General features: G+C 39.9%; 1 protein-coding gene across 4 annotated transcripts in view; it reads right to left on the reverse strand.

Moving 5' to 3' along the window:
* PIK3C3 (phosphatidylinositol 3-kinase catalytic subunit type 3) overlaps window positions 1-25,155 on the reverse strand; it is a 763,308-nt gene that overhangs the window by 380,826 nt on the left and 357,327 nt on the right. For all 4 annotated transcript variants that reach the window (XM_063645758.1, XM_063645868.1, XM_063645688.1 and 1 more), the window contains one exon: window positions 20,526-20,649. In XM_063645758.1, coding sequence (XP_063501828.1) covers window positions 20,630-20,649 — 20 coding nt within the window. In that variant the 3' untranslated portion in view covers window positions 20,526-20,629. The remainder of the gene's footprint in view (window positions 1-20,525; window positions 20,650-25,155) is intronic.

A 25,155-nucleotide genomic window follows, 5' to 3' on the forward strand; every position in this document is an offset into this window, starting at 1 on the left:
TGCCTCCACTTAACCGTGTCCTCATCCACGTCTGCCTCGTGTCATAGCATCAGTGCCCATGATCAGAAAGAAGACCCTCTGTTTCATATTTCTCAACAACTGCTCAGCCCATATGGCCACTCTCTGCCTTCTTCTTTACCTCTTAGTACTGCTTGTAGTATCCTAGCCAGCCAGTCTGCTTCATGCTTCTGCATCTTGAGTCACAGTGGTGTCCCCAGCTCTACCACTTTGGCATATCTTTGCCTCCCGTCTTCCCTGGGAAAATGTTGATTTACTTTTTAAGCCTCCTGTCAGGCATTATCTCCAGAAAGCCTTTACTGACCCCACCCCAGCCCCACACACTGAGGCTGAACAAAATGCCCCTCCTCTGTGCATCCTTACCATGGCCACATTAGTTTAGTTACATGTAACTCCTTTAAACTACAGGCTCTTTGAAGGCAGGCAGGCAGGGGCTGTGCAATACTATCTCATACCTCCTGTCTCTGACATGTGAAAATGTAAAAAAATTAAATGATCTGCTACCTGTACCTCCTTTAGTGGTACCTGGCTGATGGCCAGAGAAGCATCTGTCTCACATACAAGTGGAATCTGAAATGTTTTAATTAACAGGATAGTCTCCAAAGACATATTTTGTCTAAACTTGAATCAAGGGGCTCCTGAGAAAAACAGATGATTTTGCTCAATTAGAGACTGAAATCTATGCAGATGGAACAAGAAGATTAAAACTGTCATGGCACTGAACCTGTAAAACATGAAAAGAAATGAGAGTGAAATGATGGGTTCAAGAATCCAAATTAGAATGCAGGAACTAAGCACTCATCCTAGAAAAAAAAGAAAAAGGAAAAGAAAAGAAAAATTAAAACCTTGAAAACCAGGATGGGGAAGAAGACCAAAATCTAATGTTCAGTGATCAGGAATATGAAAACCTAAATTGGCAAGTCCACATAGTCACTCAGTTTAAGTCAAGGCCCCTCAAGGATCCTTTAGGAAAAATTCTAACAAAAGAATCACTTTATCTCCTACTGTTTTTGATATAAACCTAAATGGACTGAGCCCTAGGCTCAAGAATAAAACATACATATATACACAAACACACTCATATACACTTACATAAATTTCTTCAGGAAACAAAAAGCCTGAAAAACTTGACCTAGCTTTAAAAAAAGAGACTAGATTAAGTCAATCAGTCAACCAGTATGTTGGATAATAAGAATAACTACCAGGAACCACAAATGTTGTTAGCACTGATACCAATTCTAGACCAGAAACGGGATTTTACAACCACTGATGGCCCACAAAATGCACATCACTGATAAAGCTTGTGTTATTGCTTGCATGAAAACTAGGATATGAATTCCTATCTCCTTCTATAAGAGAAGGGATTATTAAGGTGACACATTCCCCATGCATAGTGAGGGTGTTTAAAAGTTCTAGGCAGGCTGAAAATACAACATCCACTACACAGATCTAGCTCATGCATTCCTCAAAGCTACCCGGTGAGGAAGGTATTACCCTCCAAAATTTATAGATGACAAAAGTGAGGCAAAATGGGACCATAACTTGCTCAAGATTATAGGGCTAATAAATGGCCAGTAAGATTAGAATTCAGTTCTTTGTACTGAAAACTTCATAGTCTTGCATATAATATGTGCTGTCTCCCAGGAGTGCCTGGAGGCTACACTGAAAAGTGATCATAGACAGGAGAAATCAGAGTCTCAGAAAAACTCTCAGGAGACCCAGAAAGCCAAGCCTTCACCCACCTCAAATACAGTTCTTATAGCATCATGTCCGTCCTCAGTTACCCAGTAACTATGTGGATGCCTGGTCACTGGGCATTTAGCAAGCCCTTCTCCCACTTCCTCCCACATTTCCTATGCATTTTTTTCTTTCCACAATTTGGGATAGACATTTAAAAATGCAGAAGGATGAAATGCTATTTTTTCCCCTCTACAGCAGGGGAGTGGGAGGGCTGTGTGGATTAACATCCCCTGTCAATTTTTTCAAAATATAAAGCTTCCTTTATCTTCCTTGCCTGAGATTCTGAAGGCCCCTTTCTCCCTGCCTAATTAACCACAAATCAACATAATTTATTTACATACATATGTTGTCTGCCTGTTTTCTTGCTTGCCTTTTCATCAGTTTTCAGTTATAAAAACCTGCGCTGAGGGTTGGGCAATGTGATTTCTGGTCCTGTCTGGGACTCTGGGAAGTTACTTTCCTTCTCTGTCTCAGGTTCCTCAGCAAGAACAACGGAGTGGGGCTGGGCACGGTGGCTCATGCCTGTAATTGCAGCATGTTAGGAGGCTGAGGCAGGCAGATCATGAGGTCAGGAGTTCCAGATCAGCCTGGCCAATATGGTAAAACCCCATCTTTACTAAAAAATACAAAAATTAGCTGGGCGTAGTGGTGTGCACCTGTAGTCCCAGCTACCCGGGAGGCTGAGGCAGGAGAATCACTGTAACCCAGGAGGCGGAGGTTGCAGTGAGCCCAGATCGCACCACTACACTTCAGAGTGACAGAGCCAGACTTGGTCTCAAAAAAAAAAAAAAGCTGAGGGGCTGGGGAAGGGTTCTGACCTCTACTGACTCTTCTATCTTCACATTCTATCATTTCTTTCCTGTCCTGGGTAATTCACAGAGCCACTGAGAGGAACACATGAGATAATAGAGTTGAAAGAGCTATGAATAATATACAGTGTCTGAGGACTGTAGCATTATTTAAACCTGCAGCTAGTCCATTTGTTTTTAAATTCCCATAGCATTGTGTGACCAGCCAAGAACCCTCTTGCCTCCAGTGTTAAGCGTTGATGAAGATAAAAAATTTGAAAGAAGAGAGCACAAGCAAGGGAGAGAGGGTATGTTTGGAAGGGTCTTGTGATTTGAACTCTTCTTTTATTCCAGTTTTCTAGAGATGATAATTAGGCTTTTGGCTCCAACAGGAGCATTCCATGTTGTTGAGAGATTTCGCAATGCAACTTCAATGCTCGGAGAAAAACGTGCTCATGTCTTTCTTTTCAAACACTTCATTCCATGTCCATCCCACACACTACCACTGTACAGAGAATGATAGGAGCAGGCAGATAAGTCATTTCACCAACAGTGACAATGTAGGACCTCATTTTAATTTAATCACCAGGATAGACAGGATTTTTGCCTGGTAACAAATCACCAGGCCCTTTTGCTGATGCTGGTTTTACACTAGATTGAGCCCCATCATCCTTCCTGCTGCATTACATCCACAGCTTCATCGGGGGGAAATCCAATTTGCTTTGTATTGTTTGCACACATTGCAGTGATATTAGGCAAACTCCCAGTAAATATTTGGGAGTGATTGTGTCTTGTTCAATTACGGATTCCATTTGAGCAAGGCTGACATTTCTGAAACTCAGAAAAACTACTAAACCTTTTCTAAGGAAACAAGTTACTTTAAACAATAAGTGTCCCTGTATTAAAGCATTCACACCCCCAAAATGTACTTAAGTATTTCTTTTCTTGCTCACCCTACTAAAAAGGCACAAAGCAGGACATGTGGCTCTCTGAAAAATTCATATATGCTGGGACAGTTTTGAACAAAACTGTGAATTAAGAAGAGAGGGACTGTTTTAACCAGGAGTGACTTTCTTTTCCTTGCTTTTCTCCTACTCCCATCTTCCTCTTCCAATACTTTGCAGGAACAAGCCTCAAGCTGTGAACAGATCCAACTATATTGTAAATAGAAGAGTCTCTCATTCATGCACATTTGAAGAGAAGACCCTCAAAAAGAGGCAAGTGCTTAGATCAAAGGAGTCAGTAACTAAGGTGTGTTTTCAGGAGTCACATGGCAGAAAACTTTGGTAGGCACATGAGATGTCTCAGTGATACCAGTGGGCAGGTATCACTACCTGGGTATCACTTGGAGGTCCCCAAACACCAGTGGGGCCTCAACCCCAGCTGCTGTCCAGGCTCTTGATACCATTGCAAGAATGAATTCAAGGACCAGTTGACAAACAGTGAAACTATAGAGATTTATTGCGAAGGGAAAAGTACATACTCAACAAAGGGGATTGTGGGCATACTCAAGAGAGAGTCACGCCCAAGGGGCTTTGGAGCTGCTACCTTTATGGGTTTATTTTACCGAGGGATGGAATATTCATGAAAATTCCTTGAAGAAGGTGGAGGTTTCCTGGAACTGTGGTGCCACCCATTTTTACACCAAATGTGGATGTTCCTGGAACTGTCAAGGTGCTGGTGTGTGTGTGATTTAGTATGTTAATGAACATATAATGAGATCCTAGGTGAAACCTAGGTCAAATCCAGTGCCATGTTGGGTTCAGTCAGTCTTACCCAGGTAGGTCCACACCTCAATGCAGCCTCAAACTCCCAGACTTAAGTCATCCTCCCACCTCAGCATCCTGAGTATCTGGGACTACAGGTACATGCCACTACGCCCGGCTAAGTTTTGTATTTTTTGTAGAAATGGGGTTTTCCATTGTTGTCCAGGCTAGTCCCAAATTTCTGAGCTCAAATGAACTGCCTGCCTCAGTCTCCCAAAGTGCTGGGATCACAGGCACAAACCACTGCACCCAGTCAGGAATTCTCTATTCTCCTGCAACCACCCTGTATTATTCCTGTTCCACCAGCGCCTTTTAAATTTGTCTTGATCAGCAGCCATTTTCTTTTTAATCAGAATCCCTATGTCACATCCAATCGTAACAAGAATTGGACAAAATTTGGGGGCTCCTGTTTTGGGGGGACCTGTGATTTAACTAGAGGCACAATAGCAGCAAAGATCTCTGGGCCTTGCACTGTGCCACATACATCACATATTTTGCCTCCTTAGACTCCACAGCAATCAGGTAAAGTAGAAATTGTGCTTTTTCTTAAATTAATATCTTGGATTAAGTTACTCGTCCTGGTACTATTCCTTCTGAAACTATTCCAATCAATAGAAAAAGAGGGAATCCTCCCTAACACATTTTATGAAGCTAGCATCGTCCTGATACCAAAGCCTGGCAGAGACATAACCAAAAAAGAGAATTTCAGACCAATATCCTTGATGAACATTGATGCAAAAATCCTCAATAAAATACTGGCAAACCGAATCCAGCAGCACATCAAAAAGCTTATACACCATGATCAAGTGGGCTTCATCCCTGGGATGCACGGCTGGTTCAACATACACAAATCAATAAATGTAATCCAGCATATAAACAGAACCAAAGACAAAAACCACATGATTATCTCAATAGATGCAGAAAAGGCCTTTGACAAAATTCAACAACCCTTCATGCTAAAAACTCTCAATAAATTAGGTATTGATGGGACGTATCTCAATTGAATAAGAGCTATCTATGACAAACCCACAGCCAATATCATACTGAATGGGCAAAAACTGGAAGCATTCCCTTTGAAAACTGGCACAAGACAGGGATGCCCTCTCTCACCACTCCTATTCAACATAGTGCTGGAAGTTCTGGCCAGAGCAATCAGGCAGGAGAAGGAAATAAAGGGTATTCAATTAGGAAAAGAGGAAGTCAAATTGTCCCTGTTTGCAGATGACATGATTGTATATCTAGAAAACCCCATCGTCTCAGCCCAAAATCTCCTTAAGCTGATTAGCAACTTCAACAAAGTCTCAGGATACAAAATCAATGTACAAAAATCACAAGCATTCTTGTACACCAGTCACAGACAGAGAGCCAAATCATGAGTGAACTCCCATTCACAGCTGCTTCAAAGAGAATAAAATACCTAGGAATCCAACTTACAAGGGACGTGAAGGACCTCTTCAAGGTGAACTACAAACCACTGCTCAATGAAATAAAAGAGGATACAAACAAATGGAAGAATATTCCATGCTCATGGGTTGGAAGAATCAATATCGTGAAAATGGCCATACTGCCCAGAACCACAAAGAAGGAGGAGGTGTCTGCAGGCATTCCCAGGGGCACAAGCATCACAGAGACACACCGTTGTCAGGGCTGATGAGGTCTGGGTGAGTTTGATGCCAGCGCCAAAGAAAATGAGTCACATGATAATTACAGTAAAACATCACAATGTCTTTATTTGAGTAGATCCCAATAATCTTTCCAAAACAGGATGTTTCTTGGCAAACTCTTCTATCAACCAGTTTGAAGGAACTCAGAGAACATCTGCTAACTAGGCATAATGAGTTCTTATACCTTACAGAATGTCACCATGAAGAACAAATGGCATCAGCTGCCACCATGCTGTGGTATGCTACTTTACAAAATGATATGTTGTTATTAAGTGGCAAGGGATATTGATTTCTCAGTATGTTTCTTACTTGCTCAATTGCTTTGGTTACAACAACGACAATGTATATGTTAAATACGCAGAGTAGATACAGGTTTATCTTTGGGTTCTCAATCATGCAGGACTTGCTCCTTGCCCTGGCAAATGACCAAATACCCTGAGACCCTACTTGATTCTGTTCTTTCAAAAGAAGTCTAGCCTTTTTTCTTTCTTTTTCTTGCTGAAACATTTAAAATGTGAGAAATCACCTCCTTTGGAGTTGAGATGGCCCTGTGCTTGAAGGGCGTGGTCTGGAAATCAGACATGCTGGGCTGGGTCCCAGCTTTACAACTGATCACCAAGTCACTCTGCAGGTCATTCCACCAATATGGTCTTCAGTTTCTCCCTCTGTAAAGGGAGAGGGTTGCCCTTAATCATTTCTAAGGTGTTTTTGGTCACTAGAATTAAATTATTTTCTTGCGCTTTAAAGAATAATTTTTAAAAATTCAATGCACATTTATTTAGTGCCTAACATGTGTCAGGCACGGTTCTAAAGCCTAGGAATACTTCAATTTAAAACAAAGAACCTGCCCTCCAGGAGCTTAACTTCTAATGGATGGAGAAAGACAATACAAAAGTAAATAAGTAAATATGTATCAAGGTAGATTGTAGAAAGTGCTGTGAAGATAAATTAAGCAGAATCAATGGAATCTGGTATAGAATTCTGGAAGTAGCAATGGGATAGGAAGTAGAATGCTAATCTATTTTGAGTAGTCAGTAAAGCCCTTGCTGGTAAAGTCATTTCACCTCAGAGAAGAGAACAAAATAGGAAGTATATTACACGGATATCTAGGCAAAGAGTACTCCAGGTAGAAAGACCAATAAGTACAAAGTCTCTGAGGCAGGAGTGGGCTTGAAATGTACTAGCAATCTGTCCCCACATGACTTGGAATGGACAGCATCCAGAGGTTCATCTGGAAGCTGCCATGGTCCTTGACTTGCCCTCTGCTCCTGCTATTGGGTCAATACAGACAGGAACCTGTTGTGGTAGCACTTGATATTCTGGAAAAATGCCTGCCTTCGAGTATAAAGAAAGTCCACAGTCACCCCTCTGAAACTGGTGCACTAAAGAATAGAAATGTTTCAAGAGTTCATATGAGTTCCAAGTTTCCTTTGAGCAAGTTGACTTTCTTCTTTAAAAATAGTGAACATTTTGAAATTTTTTTCCCCTGAAAAAGGCAAAATTGAAACAGGCAGCTACATTTGGGAAGAAGCTAAAAGCAAAATGTGCTCTGTGAAGGTGGGAGTGAGTAGTCTTCTGCCTAAGTGTCTGCCATGAAGAGAGCATTTGTAATTACAGCCACAAAATCACCTTGTAGACACTTAATAGCTTAATAAGAGTTTTAATGGGTCTATTTGAAAATGAGAAACCCCACTGTATAAAATGGGCCCATAAAATGTTATGCAGCTGTGCTGTGGCCTCAAACAAATTGCAAATAGATCTCATGCAGTATCCTGTAATATCAACTGGTGAGTTTAGGTGGCTATAGGATTTTGGCTACACTTGTCTCCAAAAATTCTTAGGGAAGACTTCAGATGCCTTCAGAGAAGCCCTACAGAGACTGGTGGCTGACCCTGTGGGGAATCCTGAAAAAATTTATGTTCACGTTTACTGCTCCGCTAATTACCTCAGCTTACACTGATAGCCCTCTTCTCTGAATTTCTCTATTTTTATATCATTGCTAAATTTATTTACCAATCTCTGCTATGAGAAAGAAGATACAAAGAAGAACACTTTATCTCTGCCCTTCGCATATTTACCCCATTCCAGAGCCTGTAACACCTACCCAAGGAAAAAGGATGTTAAGTATCACGAGACTTGCAAACCAAATACCATAGGAATTTAGAAATAGGAGGTAGAATTGCTGTTGTAAATAATCAAGTAAGACTTCCTGGAGGTGGCAATAGTTTTGATGAGCCTTGAGGTGAGGACTCTTCACAAAAATGGGCAATGCTACTGAGGGAAGTTGGTGGCATGTTGGCAGAACTGTAAGTAGACTAAAATAGGTAGACGGAGCAAACTTGAGGACAAAGGTAGTGAAGGCTAGAAAGCATAGTGAGAATCAGGTAATGTATATCCTTTGTGAACCCTGAATATCTGAGACAGTCTCAGTTAATTTAGAGTTTATTTTGCCAAGGTTGAGGATGCACACCCATGACACAGCCTCAGGCAGTCCTGATGACATATGCCCAAGGTGGCCGGGGCTCAGCTTGGTTTAATACATTTTAGGGAGAAATGAGACATCAATCAGTATATGTAAGTAGCACATTGGTTCCATCCAGAAAGGTGGGAACAACTCAAAGCAAGAAGGGGACTTCCAGGTCACAGGTAGGTGAGAGAAAAATGGTTGCCTTCTTTTGAGTTTCTGCTAAGCCCTTCCAAAGGAGGCAATCAGAGATGCGTCTATCTCAGGGATGACTTTGAAGAAAATGGGAGGCAAGTTTGCCCTGAGCAGTTCACAGCTTGACTTTTCCCTTTAGCTTAGTAATTTGGGGGCCCCCACATTCTCCCTTCACACCTTGAATCAAAAGTATTAAAAATTTGGATTTAAACTCCGGACAAATGGGTAGCCTTTGAAGGCTTTTGAACAGAAGTTACATAAAGACTAAAATTGTAGCAATATATATTTTTAAGTAAAAGAAAACTGCAAATGATGTCCACGGACTTAAGAAAATACAACACCTAAATCAGAGTGGTAGCAATGGGAATGTCAGGCAGAGATGCAAAAAACAACTCTGACCTACCAGCCATTCTAGCAAAATGTTAAAACTCTTTGCCAATTGTTTTGTGCAAAATAGTCTGGGACAGAGACTATTCCCCACAACCCCATGTAGCACAGGATTGGTCACAAAGCAGATCTCTATAAATATCTCTTGACTGGCTAACATGAAAAGCACCCATCTCCTGCTTAGCCTCTTCAATAGGCAAAAAAGGAGGGTATTCCTTGGGTCCATTCCAGTCAAAGAATGGGCTAGAGTCAGAGTCATGGTGTCACATCAAAGGTCACTGCTAGAAAATTTCCTCCGTGGAAACTCTAAAATATTGGCACATTCAGTCTAAAAATGTACTTCAACAGCTATTATCCTGCTTCCTTTGCTGTGAGGAGGCAGAATACCAGGATTCTTTGTAGCATGGGAGTCTTGAAACTGCCATTGCAAAATTATAACTGAGAAAATTACAACACTGAAAGAGATCTGACCTAACTAACTCTCTATCTTGCTTCTCACCTCCAAACTGTCCTTGCTCATTCCTGGGTGTAGGCCTAACTAACTTTGGGAGGAACTCAGTTTATAGTTCATAGTTTAAAACAAAGGCAATAACAACCCTTTCCCAAAACAAACCTCCTTCTTGCCTGGGGACTATACTGCCTTTGTAGGACTAACAAATTAGCCACAACAGTAGAAATTATGGTGTAGGAGTCGTGTAGCTGGGGGTTATGAGATTATGACCTTCCCCAAATTGCTCGTGGGAATAACATCACTATTATAAAACCTAAGATCAGTGCTTGAGATATTTCGCAGACCCTGCACTTGATGGATCAGCTGGCACCACCCAGGTTGATAAACTGGCTCATCTGGTCTCATGCCCCCCACCCAGGAATTGACTCAGAGCAGGAGGACAGCTCTGACACCCTATGATTTTATATCCCACTCGACAAATCAGTACTCTCGACTCATTGGCCCCTATCTGCCAAATTATCCTGAAAACGCCCAATCCTAGAGTTTTCAAGGAGACTGATTTGAGGAATAATATAACTCTGATCTCCCATATAGGCAGCTCTGCATGAGCTCTCTCTCTATTGCAATTTCCCTGTCTTGATAAACCAGCTCTGTCTAGGCAGTGGGCAAGGTAAACCCATTGGGTGGTTATAGTCTCCTAAATTAAATTTTAGAGCAAGTAATGGTGCCTTGCTTTTGACTATGGTCACATAATGCCAGTGTTTTCAGATAAGAAGTGGAAACATTTATCTAGCATCAGTATTTTTAGTCTACTCTTACATTCCGCAAAGAGGACCGTATGGTCCTATGAAGAACTCTCACAGCATCAGTGCTTTGAAAAAATCCAGAGGGAAAATGTGAGCCCATTCGCAGGACACCCAAGAAACCTGAGTAAATTTGAATGGGTTCTGTAGCCCCACCTCATGCTCCACTATGCCATATTTGATGATTGCATGTATGGAGTCATGTAAGGGGTCTGTAAACCAAAAGTATCCAAGACAGATCTCAATCAATTTAGTTCATTTTGCCAAAGTTTAGGACATGCCCCTGTCACAGTCATAGAAGGTCCTGAGTTCATGTGCCCAAGGTGTTCAAGTGATTGCTTGGTTTTATATATCTTAGGGAGACATATGACATCAATCAGTATATGTAATATCTACATTGGTTCCATCCAGAAAAAAGGAACAACTTGAAGCTAGGCAAGGAGTCAGTGGGAGGGTTCCAGCAGGAGGGTTCATAGGCGGATTCAGAAATTTTCTGGGAGGCTGAGGCACAAGAATAGCTTTAACCCAGAGGGGTGAAGGTTGCAGTGATCATTCCACTACACTCCAGCCTGGGTGACAGAGCAAGACTCTGTCTCCAAAAAAAAAAAAATCTGATTAGCAATTGGTTGAAAGAGTTTATACAAAGACCTCGAATTAATAGAAAGGAGTGCCTGCGTTAAGATAAGGGGTTGTAGAGACCAAGGTTTTTATTATGTGGATGAAGCCTCCAGGTAACAAGCTTCAGAGAGAATAGATAATCTTAAGGTCTGTTTTAATGTTAATGCTGGTGAGTTGTTTCTGAATTCAAAAGGTGCAGGGCATAATGAGGCATGTCTGACCACCCATTCCCATCATGGCCTGAACTTGTGTTTCAGGTTAACTTTGGAATACCATTGGCTGAGGAAAGGAGTCCATTCAGTTGCTTGTGGGGGTGGTCTTAGAATTTCATTTTTGGTTTACACCTTTGTACTTCTGAAAAACTACACAATTTATTCCCAGTGAACAGTTCTGGATGAGGAAGAATTTTATCTCTTAATGTTTAAAAACAGTGTTTTAGGCTGCATTGGTAAATGCAATTTTTCCCAGGGTTTTCATGAGAATATGCAACAATGACAGGACACAGCAAATCCCTTTTGGAGCTTCACAACTCTCCTGAAGTAGAATTTATGAACCCATTTTACAGAATCTTCTAACAAGACAAAACAAAAAGATTGTTTAAGGTCTTGGGAAAAATTACTGTGGAAGAATAGGCTACATTGATAGAAATTTTAAAGATTTTAAAGACAAAATCCAGTGTTGAAAAGGGTGTGAGAAATGAGTGACATTTTAAAGGGATACAGTTTTTTTAGGAGGAAATTTAGTATTATTTATCAAAATTACTCACAGACATATTCTTTGACCCTGAACTTCTGCTTCTAGAAATCTGTCCTATTAAAATAATTATGCATGTACACAAAGACAAATATATAAGAATGTCTATTACTCCATTGTTTGCCACATAAGAAAAATGATGGCAAGTATAATGATGTAGGTCATATTTCATCTATACTATGAAATATTATAAGGTATTTCTTAAACAGGGAGAAGGCTTTTACTATTTTATTGTATGTATCTATCTATAGCTTGAAACATTTTACAATGAATATCTACTTATATATTAATTCAATTGTTTCTGAGGCTTTGTTCTTTTCATAAATTTAGTCTATTTACTCTTTGATGTTCAGATTATATAATTTCTCTTGTTCTATCTTCACATTCTCTGACTCTTCCCCCCTTCATTCTGGTGTAAAGTTTATCCACTAAGCTTTTTATTTTGGTTATTTTCCAGTTCTAACATTTTTATTTGGTTCTTTTTTACATCTTCCATTTCTTGTTGAGACTTCATATATCTTTTCGGAGGTTATTTTTTGTTTAGTGTTTGTTTGTAATTGCTGTTGAGGCATTTTTAGTATGGCTGCTTTACTTTTTTCCCCTTAGATAATCCTTACAGCTCTGCCATCTCAGTGTTGACATCCATTGATTATCTTGTTTTATTTAGTGTGAGTTCTTTATGGGTATTAGTAAGATGAGTGATTTTCAATTAAAACCTTGATATTTTAGACATTATGTTATGAGCTTGTAGATCTTATTTAAATATTGTTTTATTCAACTGCCTTGTCCTGACAACACTTTGTCAGGGGAAGGGAACAAGGTATCAGCTCCTTACTCTCATCACTGCCAGGTAGGGGCAGAAGTTCACGTTTCCACTCAACCTCTGTTGACACCTAAATGGGGAGAAGCTCCTCGATACCACTGGGTGGAAGTGATAATTCTAGCTCTCTGTTACACCTTTACAGATACCTTTTTGGCTGGGAGGAGTGGAAGTGCTTCATTTGTAGTCACCATTCTGCCTTCACTAAAACCAGAGGGCAGAAGGGAAGGTAGCCCCATTATTAATGGGGCATGGTAAAAGTTTTGACTCTCCACTAGGCTTTATCTAATGCTATCTCAGCAAGATGAGGGAGAGGTTTCTTGTTGTTTTTCTGGTTCTTTAGCTAGAGAGAGTAGACTTTTATTTTGACTTTTATGCTGTGCACCCATTGAGATTTCTAGGTTGTCAGCGTCTCTAGCAACCCATCTGGGATATATAAAATTTTTCTTCTGCAGAAAAACCCAGAGAACTCACCACTTTATAAATCTGTGGCTCCATGGTTCCTTATTTGATCTTCCTTCCCTCTACTTTTCAGTATTTTTGTTTCTTACATGCATAATGTCCAGGGTCGTTAATTGTACTTAGTACAATTAGTGAGAGGAATTTGGAAATATGTCTATTCCATCTTCCCAGACGCAAGAGATATCTTATGGCTAACTTTTAAAGTAAACTTATTTGTCAGTAACAAAGATATTGCATATCAGTCCTACAAACTGATAGTTCCAGTGTACTCTGGCATTGTTACACCTTATCAAAAGTGCTGAATTTTATTTACAGAATCACATTTTAAAAAAGAACAATAGCCATTAATGCACAGAAGAGCAGGATACCATGAATAATATCATATTAGAAAATTTTGTCATATGAGGAATTGTTGAGAGACCTAGACCTGATTAGTGTGTTAGACTTTGTTGCCATACAGTAGTGTCAGTTTGTCCTTTGCAAATTCTGAGGGCCCAATAAGATTCATGGGTTTTAGCTAAATGAGGCAGTTTAGTCTTAATAAAAAGGGCTTGCTAATAATTCTAATAATAATAGCTTAACCTGAGTATTTTAGTTAGCCAGTCATAGTGCCAAAAGCTTTACAGGTATTCTCTCAGTTGGTTTCTGTCACAACTCTGTGTAGAATAAACTGTAGTATCTCCATCCTTAGAAATGGGAGAACCAAATTTTAAAGAAATTGTGTCATTTGCCTAACCCCACACAATTAAGGAGTCATGTCCAGATTCAAACTCAAGTCTGTCTGACTTCAGGGCCATAGTAGAGCTTCTCAACAATCAAACAGGCTGCATCCGGAGTCTGTAAAAACACTTCATTACTGCAGAAATAAGTATTATTTCTTCACATGCCTGACATCTTATGGTGAAAGGATCTTTCATTACCTTGTTTTTAATACAAGAGTTGACTAGCTATGTGCTTCTTTACGATCTTTGCATGTCAGTAATTTAGTAATTTGAAATTAAGTGAGCCTGTATACACATCTGAGATGTGCTGGTCTTTGTTCCCCATGTATCTCAGCTGGTCTATTTGAGAAATGAATTTCTCAAGCTATGCATAACAAGTACAGGAAAGCTCCTCACTACCAGAAAATTAGAGGGAATGGCTGATTTTTTTTTTTTTTTTGCTGTTTTCTCTTTTACATCTTTCTTGCCTCAGTCTCTGAAGATTATATTAATCTACATGCATTTTATTCTGAATGTTTCTCATCTTGTCCTGAAGGGAAGATTTTCCAAATGGAAAAATGAGTTTTAATCATGGCAAATTGTTCAATTCATGCTTTGATAGCAATTCTTTTTAATCCAGTTCTTAGGTCCATACAAGTCATGTAAAAGTAAGTCTAGTACTTTATGCTTAGGATCTGGCAAATTCTAATGAGGGCAACATTGGTTTTAACACACAGTAATTCTCTGTGTGTGTGTGTGTGTGTGTGTGTGTGTGTGTGTGTGTGAGAGATGGTTAGAGGGACTAAGATGAACTGCTTTTTCTCCATTTATTAATTGTAGAACCTGGGTCTTCTCCCCATTTGTAAAAATTGAGCTAATTGTAAAACTTCACTCAGGTCAGCTGTGTCATAAGTGAGGTGATATTTAATACACCCAGCAAAATGTCTAGCACACATACAACATATTTCAATAACATTAACAATCTTTCCTTTCCAACATCTCTTATCAATATGATGAGAAAACATTTCTTTGTCATGCAGTCTATCATAATACCTGGGCAGCAGTTGCTTACTCCAACAGCAAGTAAAAGAACCTTTCCAGAAAAAGTGTTGCATATTTATCTGATGTGCACTTATCATCTGAGTGAATGTTCTGATTCTCAAATTCTCTAGAATACTATCCTGTTGAACTTTCCAAACAATGATGAAAGTGTTCTGTATGTGCACTGTCCAAGTCTCGAGCCACTTAACACATCTGTCTATTGAGCACTTGCAATGTCGCTAATGCCACTGAATAACTAATTTTTTAATTTTATTTAAGTGTAAATAGTCACATGTGGTTAGCAGCTATTCAGTTGGGCAGCACGGCTATAGAGACTGGTCCCCTGTAGAGCTGATTGGCTTTTTCAAAGCATTAAAATGCTACTGAATTCAGTATCCACTGAAAAATGTGATAGGCTTTCCAAGAGTTTTGGAAGGTTTGATAAATCAGTGCTGCAACCTACAGTCTTCTATTCTTTCATTTTCTTATGACCTCCACATTCCAATTTCATACTTTTTTATACCTTATTTCAACCCCTCCACAACATTATTCAAGCAGATGAAATCAGGTTAAACTAAACATCAAATAAATTACTAAATTGGTCAAACAGATAACCTAATAGCTATATGTAAAAGACTTTGACACTCTTGTTTCCTTTAGTGAAGGGATGGCAGAATGAGAAAGGTGGGCTGGTGTTTCTAGCATCTATAGGTGTCTTCTCAAAAGGAAACTGATATGGTTTGGCTGTGTCCCCACCCAAATCTTATCTTGAATTTCCAGGTGTTGTGGGAGGTATCAAGTGGGAGGTAATCGGATCATGGGGACAGGTCTTTCCGGTGCTGTTCTCATGATAGTGAATAAGTCTCATGAGATCTGATGGTTATTTTAAGGGGGAGTTTCCCTCCACAAGCTCTCTTTTGTCTGCTGCCATTTGACATTTGCCTTTCACCATATACTATGGTTGTGAGGCCTCCCTAGCCACGTGGAACTGTAAGTCCATTAAACCTCTTTCTTTTGTAAATTACCCAGTTTTGGGTATGTCTTTATCAGCAGAGTGAAAACAGAGTAACACAGCAATGGAGCACGGTAATTCACTGCCCTTGCAGAATAGTATTTGCTGAGGGCCAAGCATCAACAATATCATATAGGCTTTTGTGGTGGGTCTATTAACAAGGCAAAATAAAAGCATATTAAATATTGTGGTTACTCAGTACAGTCTCACTCAATATCCACAGGAGATTGGTTCCAGGACTACTAAGGATACCAAAATCCTCCTATATACTTTAAATCATCTCTGCTTATAATAACTAATACAATGTAAATGCTATCTGTATTTTTATTTGTATTATTTTTAATTATTGTATTGTAATTTCTATTGCTTTTTTCATAATATTTTTAATCTACAGTTGGTTGAATCCACAAGTGCTGAATCCATGGATAAGAAGGACTGACTATTCTCTGAATCTTTTTAAGGAAAAGATCTAATTTTTTAATTATTACATGCATCAGTCACTTTGCCAAATGAGGCACAAAGAGATTTGTGCCAGATTGAGCAAATCCTAGAGTTCCTGATTCCTAGGTTACTCTCTTCAACCTTTCACTCACTAGCTTCTCTCACCCTTGCACAGGACAAGGCACTAGTGCTCCCTGGGCTGATTCTCTTAAAAGCTAATCGAAAATATCATTAAGTGACTTGGCTGTGTTCATATGTTTTATGATTACAAAACAGAGGGGTTTTTCCTGGTTTCTAAAGCTAACAGATTGGTAAAGACCTCTCAGAAGTAATCTTGGCTTCTAGAGAAATGAACTCACTACATGAGATATAAGTCTTGGCAATAATGCTCTCTAACATAAGTCCAGATCATAAATACAATGGGGATGATTCTCAGAAGGGAATGCAACATGAGAGAGAAGAAACTTGAGATGGCAAAGCCCTTCTTGACAATGTAGATTAGTACTCAATAACTATCTCCTGTCATAAGGGTTTCATACTAAGTGTTGGGGGGAATTTGGTACATTATTTTGGGTTGTGCCTACTGTAGGTTAACAATCAAATTATTCACGGCACAGATGAAAATTTCAAAACAACACGGAGAAATGTGGTATTACAGTCATTAAAGAGGGGGGTAATATTAATGTATAGATTGTGCCACTTCTCAAGGCCTAAGGTTTTCAGAGGAGCGTTTCAGTGAGGTAGACTCTACAAGTTGGTGCAGAGTCAAGGTCATGCCTTGGAAGAGCTAGAAAGGCCAGACACACGGGAAACAACCTCCTGCTAATGAAATAAGGGAAGCCACACACCAGTCTCCAGGCACGCTGAAGCAGATGCCCCAACTAATGCCATCTAGAGGAGTTTGTGGTGTGACTGGCATCATCCAGTAAGAAATCTCATTGACCATTACCAATTACATTCAATGATCATGACTACTGAACTACAGTGCACAGCTCAGTAACATAGCCACTGTTAGCACTGCACAGCAGCAGCTGAAATGAGCCAAAGCGTGTTGCAAACTCTTTACCTGTGCCCATCCTACTAAAGTGAAGCTAATGCTTATTGATAGCACACTACACATACTGAAATATTCTTTGTATTCTAGAAGGGAGGGGTGAGTTGTAGTTTGTACAGCTATATCCCCACTATGTTAATTTGCTTTTCTTAGGCCAATAATATATATTTTTAAGTTAGCCAATAAGAGGTTAGAAATGTTTTTTTCTCTGAGGAAAAAAAAGACAAAACAAAAAAAAAAAAACAAGAAAATCAAATCCATGACCTTGGTCTAATTAGCCCTACTGAATTAACACCACACACTGCATCCAACTGAGTTAACCAACTCAGACAAGGCGGCCAGTCATTAGGAAAGCCCCAGGGAGTGGCTGACTGACTTCCTGAAATGTTTCCAGTGGGTGGGTCTCTAATCTGACACATCTGGGAAGCCCTGAGATGGAGCAACAATTCCTCCCAGGGGCCATTTCTTAACACTAAGGTAAAAATAGAAGCTTTCTCCTTCTGCGAAATGTCACTTCACATTTTATCACAGTCTAAGACTCAAAGGCCCTTGTTACATTGAGCCCTAAATGCAGCCATCCTTAGGTGTTCTGATGTCCTCTGTGGTTGCTGGATTAATATGCAAATAGGCTATATTTTATAGTACATTTAAAGGATGGCCAGTGTTAACTACATGGGAAAGTGGGGGGGAAAAATAGGGAGGCAGAAGACTAGAGGGAGAGAGGATATCTATCCTGTCACAAGAAATAGACAATAGGGGCTAAGAATATTGATGGGGATATGGAAAATCAATTTTAAGTGTTTCCTACATGAAAAATCAAAAGTAGACATTTCATACATCACTAGTGGCCTGATTCTTTCATTCCATGCCTGTCATTTTGACTTTGTGCTTCTCCCCTGGCCCTCTTGCCATTATTGTCAGGTTGTTTTCTTCTTGACAAAAGTGGGGAAAAAAGCAAAGCTCACTGGAAATATTTCTAGACTAAAATTTCTCTGTAGAAGGACTATATAAGCTGTGATTTCCTCAGCCCTCCCAGGTCTAGTCAGACACACAGTACCAGTCTGAATTCCAGGGGTGTCAAGCACACAGGGATTGAGCAGTCCACAGAGGTGTGCCCATTCTGTTCTCCACAGGGCATTGCTGAAATGTACATTTGTCTGTGCGGCAGACTGTGTGTCTAGACACCCATATTTAGCATCCTCTTCTGTGGTGCCCTACTTGTAGGAGGATTAGACACCATTCTGTGGTTGAACCTGGCAGGACCACATGACTCACTTTGGCCACTGGGATGTAAGTGGAAGTGTCTATAGGTCACTGCTGGGCAGACTGAGTGCCAATGCATAGTTTACCAGGTTGCCTTTGCCCTTTGCTTGAGCTTTTAGTAAACCGAATAAGTAAAACTGTACTTAGTCCTCCAAGATCTGACTCTTTGAAACCTATATATAGAAACCACTATAAAAATTTCAAAAATCCTGTGTCTTGCATATGGAAAGCATAGATTTCTAAACTGTTGTTTCTGGTGTGGGCTTTACAACCTCAAAGCTGACCAAAGATTCCTCATACTCACCAAATCTGCTATTCCCCTGAGGGCAGCACCTACAGAAAGCTCTCACAGTTCCCCAAGAGATGAGAAAGAGTTAAAGAAGTTCAGTAATAGGAATCCCCGTTAATATCTGAAAATCTCATCCTAATGCATGTGATGAAATATACCTCAGGCAGTAAAGCAGCACAGGCTTGTCACACTCCCTACACGCATATTACCTATTCACAACTCTCCATCCCAAATCTACCTATTCACAACTCTCCACCCCCACCATCCTCTGTTTTCATTATAAAGCCCCATGGCTCTGACGTTTTCACTCTTAGAGGCCATCAATAACTCATAGACCCCACCATTCCACAGTCACATGTACTCAAAGAGACAATAATTCTATTAATAATACTCTCTACAGTTTTAACTTTCTTTAGTGATACATCAAATTCATCAAAATACTTGGTAAAGAATGGAACTTCTGTTTTTGTTGGAGGAGTGATTTGGAAGCTGAGAAAGTAATTTTTGCTAATAGAAATCGCATTTTTTCTGGGAGTGGTCACTCTGATGGATGGTCCTATTTATTCCTATTTAGGATTACTATTCTTCCATTATTTGGGGGGAGAACTGAAAGTTATGAAGGAATCTGAACACAGGCACTTCAAACTCAGATATCATGCTCTCTTTATTTGCGTGCTATAAAATAGGTATTAGCTTTTGCAAAATTATGCAAATCTGCTTATTACATTTTCCCCTGAATCAGGGTTTAAACCCCCTCTTAACTGAAAGTTACTTTTTCGAAATGCATGCACGTGTGCTATTGCTCAATAGCTGCAATCAGCAAGTTGGAAAGAACTTAATAAGAATATGAGGTACATTCAGTCATTTTCTCTAGGCTGAAATGAAGACAATATGAGGGTAGAACAGAGTTGGGTTTAGGGAAATCTGGAGTAAAGTTTTAGCCCTCCATTTTTAAAGTGATCCAGGACTAACTGGCTGATATGGTTTGGCTGTGTCCCCACCCAAATCTCATCTTGAATTGCAATTCCCATAATTTTCATGCGTCATGGGAGGAACTTGGTGGGCGGTAATTGAATCATGGGGGTGGGTCTTTCCCATGTTATTCTCATGATGGTGGATAAGTCTCATGAGATCTGATGGCTTTAAAAAATACGAGTTTCCCTGCATAAGCTCTCTCTCTTTGCCTGCTGCCATCCAAGTAAGACGTGACTTACTCCTCCTTGCCTTCTGCTATGATTGTGAGGCTTCCCCAGCCACATGGAACTGTAAATCCATTAAACCTCTGTCTCTTGTAAATTGCCCAGTCTCAGGTATGTCTTTATCAGCAGCATGAAAATGGACTAATACAGTGGCTCTAACTTAGAAAATTTTAGAAGCTGGGAATGGCCTTAGAGTTGTGGGAAGAGATAAGTAAAGCAAATAGAAGAGTCAGCTCTGGAGAGGAATTTTTTAAAAGACTTTTCTCCCTCTGGATTTCAGAAAACTGAGTCTTAGGCTTTGAGAAGAGCCTTGATCAAAAGCTACCTACTAGGTGCAGTTGGTTCCTGCAATAGGCCAGAGCTAAGGGACCCACTGGAAATTTCCCTGAGGAGGGACCACAGCCAATGGACTTTTAGAAGAGTCGTATCACTGTCCAGGTTTGAATTTCTCCATTTTTTCTTTAACTTTTTATAAAGTCTAAGCACTAGAAGCTGTCCTTAGCCATCACTGTGTGGAATTATGGGCAAGGCTTGACCCACACATTAAATAAAGAGGTGCAGAGGGAGTAACAGGTGCCTGAGGAAAAGTGCTTTACCTGTGGCACTTCAGAAGAATGGTACAATGGCCTGCAGCTGGTGCCTGGCAGCAGTAGACAACCACTACCTGGAGGGATCTTTGTAACCAAACTTATCAGCCATCCTAGACATGTCCAGAGATATCTGAGAAGAAAAACAGAAAAAGTGTGAGCTTTCACAGGCTCGCAACATGATGATTTGGATGTCAAAAGGAAACTTAGCTTTAGTCACAATCTGCTGAAGGCCAAAACATCTGAGTTGTAGCAACCATAATGCTACGGTTGACAGTCCACCCAAAATATTGAAATATTTCCAAACTGATTAGGAAACAGCCACTGTCTTTGGCTACTCCAGCCCCTTCTTAAGCACTTACTGGATGTTCCCACAATCCAGCAACTAAAGGGTAAGTACTAGGCACAGTGGGGGCCTGCAGAGCCTGCTTCATTGCAGGCTTAAAGTATACAGAGTCAGTTCCTGTATTCCCATAACATGCTGGTTATTAGATTATTTGGCCATTACATTTGCCTACATTTAGCTGAGTCTGACTGGGAGAGATATCAGAAAATAATTTTAAATGGTATTATTCTTAAAGACTTTATTTGGGGAAAAGCAAAGACCAACTCACATCAGCTAAATAAAAACTAACACAGTAAATGTCTTATGAATACAGAGCCAAGGAGCAAAAGTTGGAGTGATCAAGGAGGCTGATGAATGTCAAGTCAGGGGAGAACATGAGTCTTGTTAAAAGAGTGTGGATTTCTCTTCTATTGTGGGTTTGGTTGATATTTCTGTGTTACCCTCACTTTAGCAACACAGATCCTTTCCACATGATAAAATGCAGTTATCTCTGAGCTGAACAATGCTACAATTCAAGCACTCTCATTTATTTGCCAACAACTCAACACCAACTTGACGTTTCTATGCAGTAGTAATTGGGGAAATTATGGGACTATAATAGGAGGAGAGAGAAAATGGGTCATCTCTTGTCCTAAGTTATAGAGATGCCAAAATTGTCAGCACCAACTCTTTTATTATTTTATTCCCAATAAAATTTGGAAACAACTGTGTATATGTAAATAATGACCCAATTATTTCATTTAAATGAACTCACTAATTTAAAATGAATTGTGATCCATTGTTAGGAGCAGCTTACATTATGCCAACATCTTAGATATTAATTCCACACAAAGCTGACTGTATATTTAACTCAGAATGAAGGCAATAAAAAGCAAAGCCATGAAATGCAGAATATATGAGAATAAAACTAGAAAAATAAAAAGAATCAAATTATGTACACTTCTTAAAAGTTAACAGTTTCTAAAATTCAGTCTTACTACCTCAATATAAAAAAATCATCATCTTAGTGACACCACTTGTCAAGTTATTGATAAAAAGAAGTTATAGTAGAGAAAAAAATAAATTTTCCATTCCCTTTAGCTGACCAAGCAAAATATTTGCTTAATTGGGTGCCATAATTTAACTTTTCACTGTTTTACTGCCCAGTAAATAAAAGCTATATTCAAAAATCAGATAATTAGTTGTCAAAAGATGCAATATCTGTTCAAGTGCATGAGAGAAAAACATTAGGAAAAGGAAATTTCTAGAAGGTTTTATGAAGCATGTAGGGCATGCCTCATAAATGTGTTAGTAAAAACTTTTGTGAAAGTTATTATTTTAACCAATGAATTAAAAGAAGTGAATTGCAGGAAAGGAGAGCTTCTGGTAACATGACTCATATAAAAAGGGCTTGGCCATTTTCTATGAACCATTATCTTTCTTACAATGTGTGAAGTTCAGCAGGGCCTCCATTACATACCATGAGCTCATCTCTATGAATGATGCAACACAATGTTAATCAGACCCCCTTCTCTGATGTCATTAAGAGAAGGCTAGGCCGGGCGCGGTGGCTTACGCTTGTAATCCCAGCACTTTGGGAGGCCGAGGTGGGCGGATCACGAGGTCGGGAGATCGAGACCACGGTGAAACCCCGTCTCTACTAAAAATACAAAAAATGAGCCAGGCGTGGTGGCGGGCGCCTGTAGTCCCAGCTACTTGGAGAGGCTGAGGCAGGAGAATGGCGTGAACCCGGGAGGCGGAGCTTGCAGTGAGCCGAGATCGCGCCACTGCACTCCAGCCTGGGCGACAGAGCGAGACTCCATCTCAAAAAAAAAAAAAAAGAGAAGGCTAGCAGCAAAAACTTCCACTCTTCTAGTATAAAGCATTTTTTTATGAAAACATTTTATTCTGATTTCAAACATTTAAAAATTGTGCCCTAGTTTTCAGACCATAGAAATACAGAAGTTTTGTGACTCAAATACATCATTTCTTCCTTTTTATGTATTCTCACCACTCCTCCATTGTAGGCAGTCACTTTTAGGCTTGTTCCTAGCACCTGATCATCCTATGACCCTCTGTTTCTTTTGTGTAAGCTGTTGTAAGCTTTTGTATAAGCTGTTGACATGACGCTTAGCAGAAGCCCTGCCTTCTTCCAGGGTTCCAAGAGTTCTCATTAAAAGAGACAGTTGGTCTGCCTCTTGACAAAACTTCATTTCCCCAGAAACTTCTCCCTGCACCCTGGACTAGGCTAGACTCCACCCTCCCCCACCCATAGAGACTCCCACAAGACCCAAAGCTGCCACGTTCATCGTAGCTTGTCAACACTAGTCCCTCGTACTGTACCATGAAAGAGGTGACAGCATCCAGTTCCTGTTGTAACCCTCACCATCAAGCTACACCTGGAACACAGTTAGCAGCGTATGTTTGCTGAACATCAAATAAAATATATAACTTATCATAGTAGCCTCTTATTTTTTAATTTTTGTTCTCGTAGCAAGTTTCTAATCAAATTTTTATCTTGGAAATATTTATTTTTTATCTGAAATATTTTTCTGCAGAGTAACTTAAAAACACAAAATAGTTAATATTAATGTTAATATTTGGTTTTTTTTTTTTTTGAGATGGAGTCTCACTTCTTCACCCAGGCTGGAGTGCAATGGCGCAATCTCAGCTCACTGCAACCTCCACCTCCCGGGTTCAAGCAATTCTCCTGCCTCAGCCTCCCCAGTAGCTGGGATTACAGGCGCATGCCACCACACCCGGCTAATTTTCGTATTTTTAGTAGAGATAGGGTTTCACCATGTTGACCAGGCTGGTCTCGAACTCCTGGCCTCAAGTGATCCGCCCAACTCGGCCTCCCAAAGTGCTGGGAATACAGGCGTGAATCACTGTGCCCGGCCCCAATAAAGATTTTTAAAGCTCAATGACATTTTAAAAATACTTTTGCCAGGCACAGTGGCTCATGTCTGTAATACCAGCTCTTTAGGAGGCCATACGGAAGGATTGTTTGAGCCCAGGAAGTCCAGCCTGGGCAACATAGTGAGACCCTGTCTCTATTCATAAGAGAAAAATAAAGAAAAAAATAATTTTAGAAATAAAAATAAATATTTTAATTCCCCTCATTTTATAGTAAGCCAAGGTATTTTAAGAAAAGCTTAAAGAAATTACTAGGCACTAGAACTAGAATGGACTAATAAGTCCGTGTTGGGGTCCTAACCTGTGAGGATGGCACTCCAGAAGATAATTGTGCCCTCCCATCGACTCTGCCCTTATTCCTTAGAGCTCTGTCCTCCAAGGCCAAGGAGATAAAGCCAGTCTTTCTACTAGCTGACTTCACCTGTGGTTTAAAAGCTTTATTGATCAGTCATTTATATCTTCTGATGTTCATTAGTTTCATTCTGGAAAGAATGTTTTTGATGAGAGAGAGAATGAGAGGTCATAAGACACTTCATGTGGGGAAGAAGTGGGCACAGTGTGGAAAAGATAAATGTCACGACCACAGCTCAAGTTTTGCAAGCCTTCATCAGGCCCAGGAGTTTTTCCATGGGGCAAATTGTGCCCCAAGCTTGCAGTTTGCAGCACCATTTCCACATGAGAATTGATGGAAACCATTCTAGATGCCGAGAGGTTGTATGGTCCAGGCATAAGCCCTCCATGACTAGTGAGGACAGGACAGAGCCTATTCGCTCAGTTGACCAGAACCATCATTTACTTTGAAGAGCTCATATAATGATTAAGAAAACAAGAACTTGTCCCAGAAGCTGTTCTTTATGATAGAAGAAATAACAGTGGGACCAGCATTCATCGTTTCTGTCTGAGCCTCAAGAATATTTCTTTCTTTTCTTTTACTAAAAAGAAAAAAAAATGGTTAAAAACTGTTAATTATAGCTTATAATAGTCAGAATCCCAAAGAACTTGATCATTAACATAGTTAATGACCAGTTTGTGTGTTAACTTCTCTCAGCTTCATCCAGGGATACACAATTAGCAAGTCAGTCATTAAATACTTGTAATGACTATTGTTGGATTAAAAGCTGAAATATAAATTTAAAAAATGAGATTGAAACCTTTAAGATAATGGGTTAATGTGTCTTCTCCTTACCATGGTTGTACTGTATATAATGTTCCTATGAACAGTGTTATTTCTAGAGAGGATACGGCTGTTTCCGAGCGGGATTCGATTTATGTCTGCAGCAGATGTTTAATCTACCACATATTGGCTATTGTTTTACAAGCCCCTCTACTTCCCTGTAATGGAATCTCCTTAACTCTCACATTCCTTGGGTCTATGGGGAGTCATTTTGAGGTGTTCAG

The sequence above is a fragment of the Symphalangus syndactylus genome, chromosome 1 (assembly GCF_028878055.3).
Source record: "Symphalangus syndactylus isolate Jambi chromosome 1, NHGRI_mSymSyn1-v2.1_pri, whole genome shotgun sequence".
Classification (NCBI taxonomy): Eukaryota; Metazoa; Chordata; class Mammalia; order Primates; family Hylobatidae; genus Symphalangus; species Symphalangus syndactylus.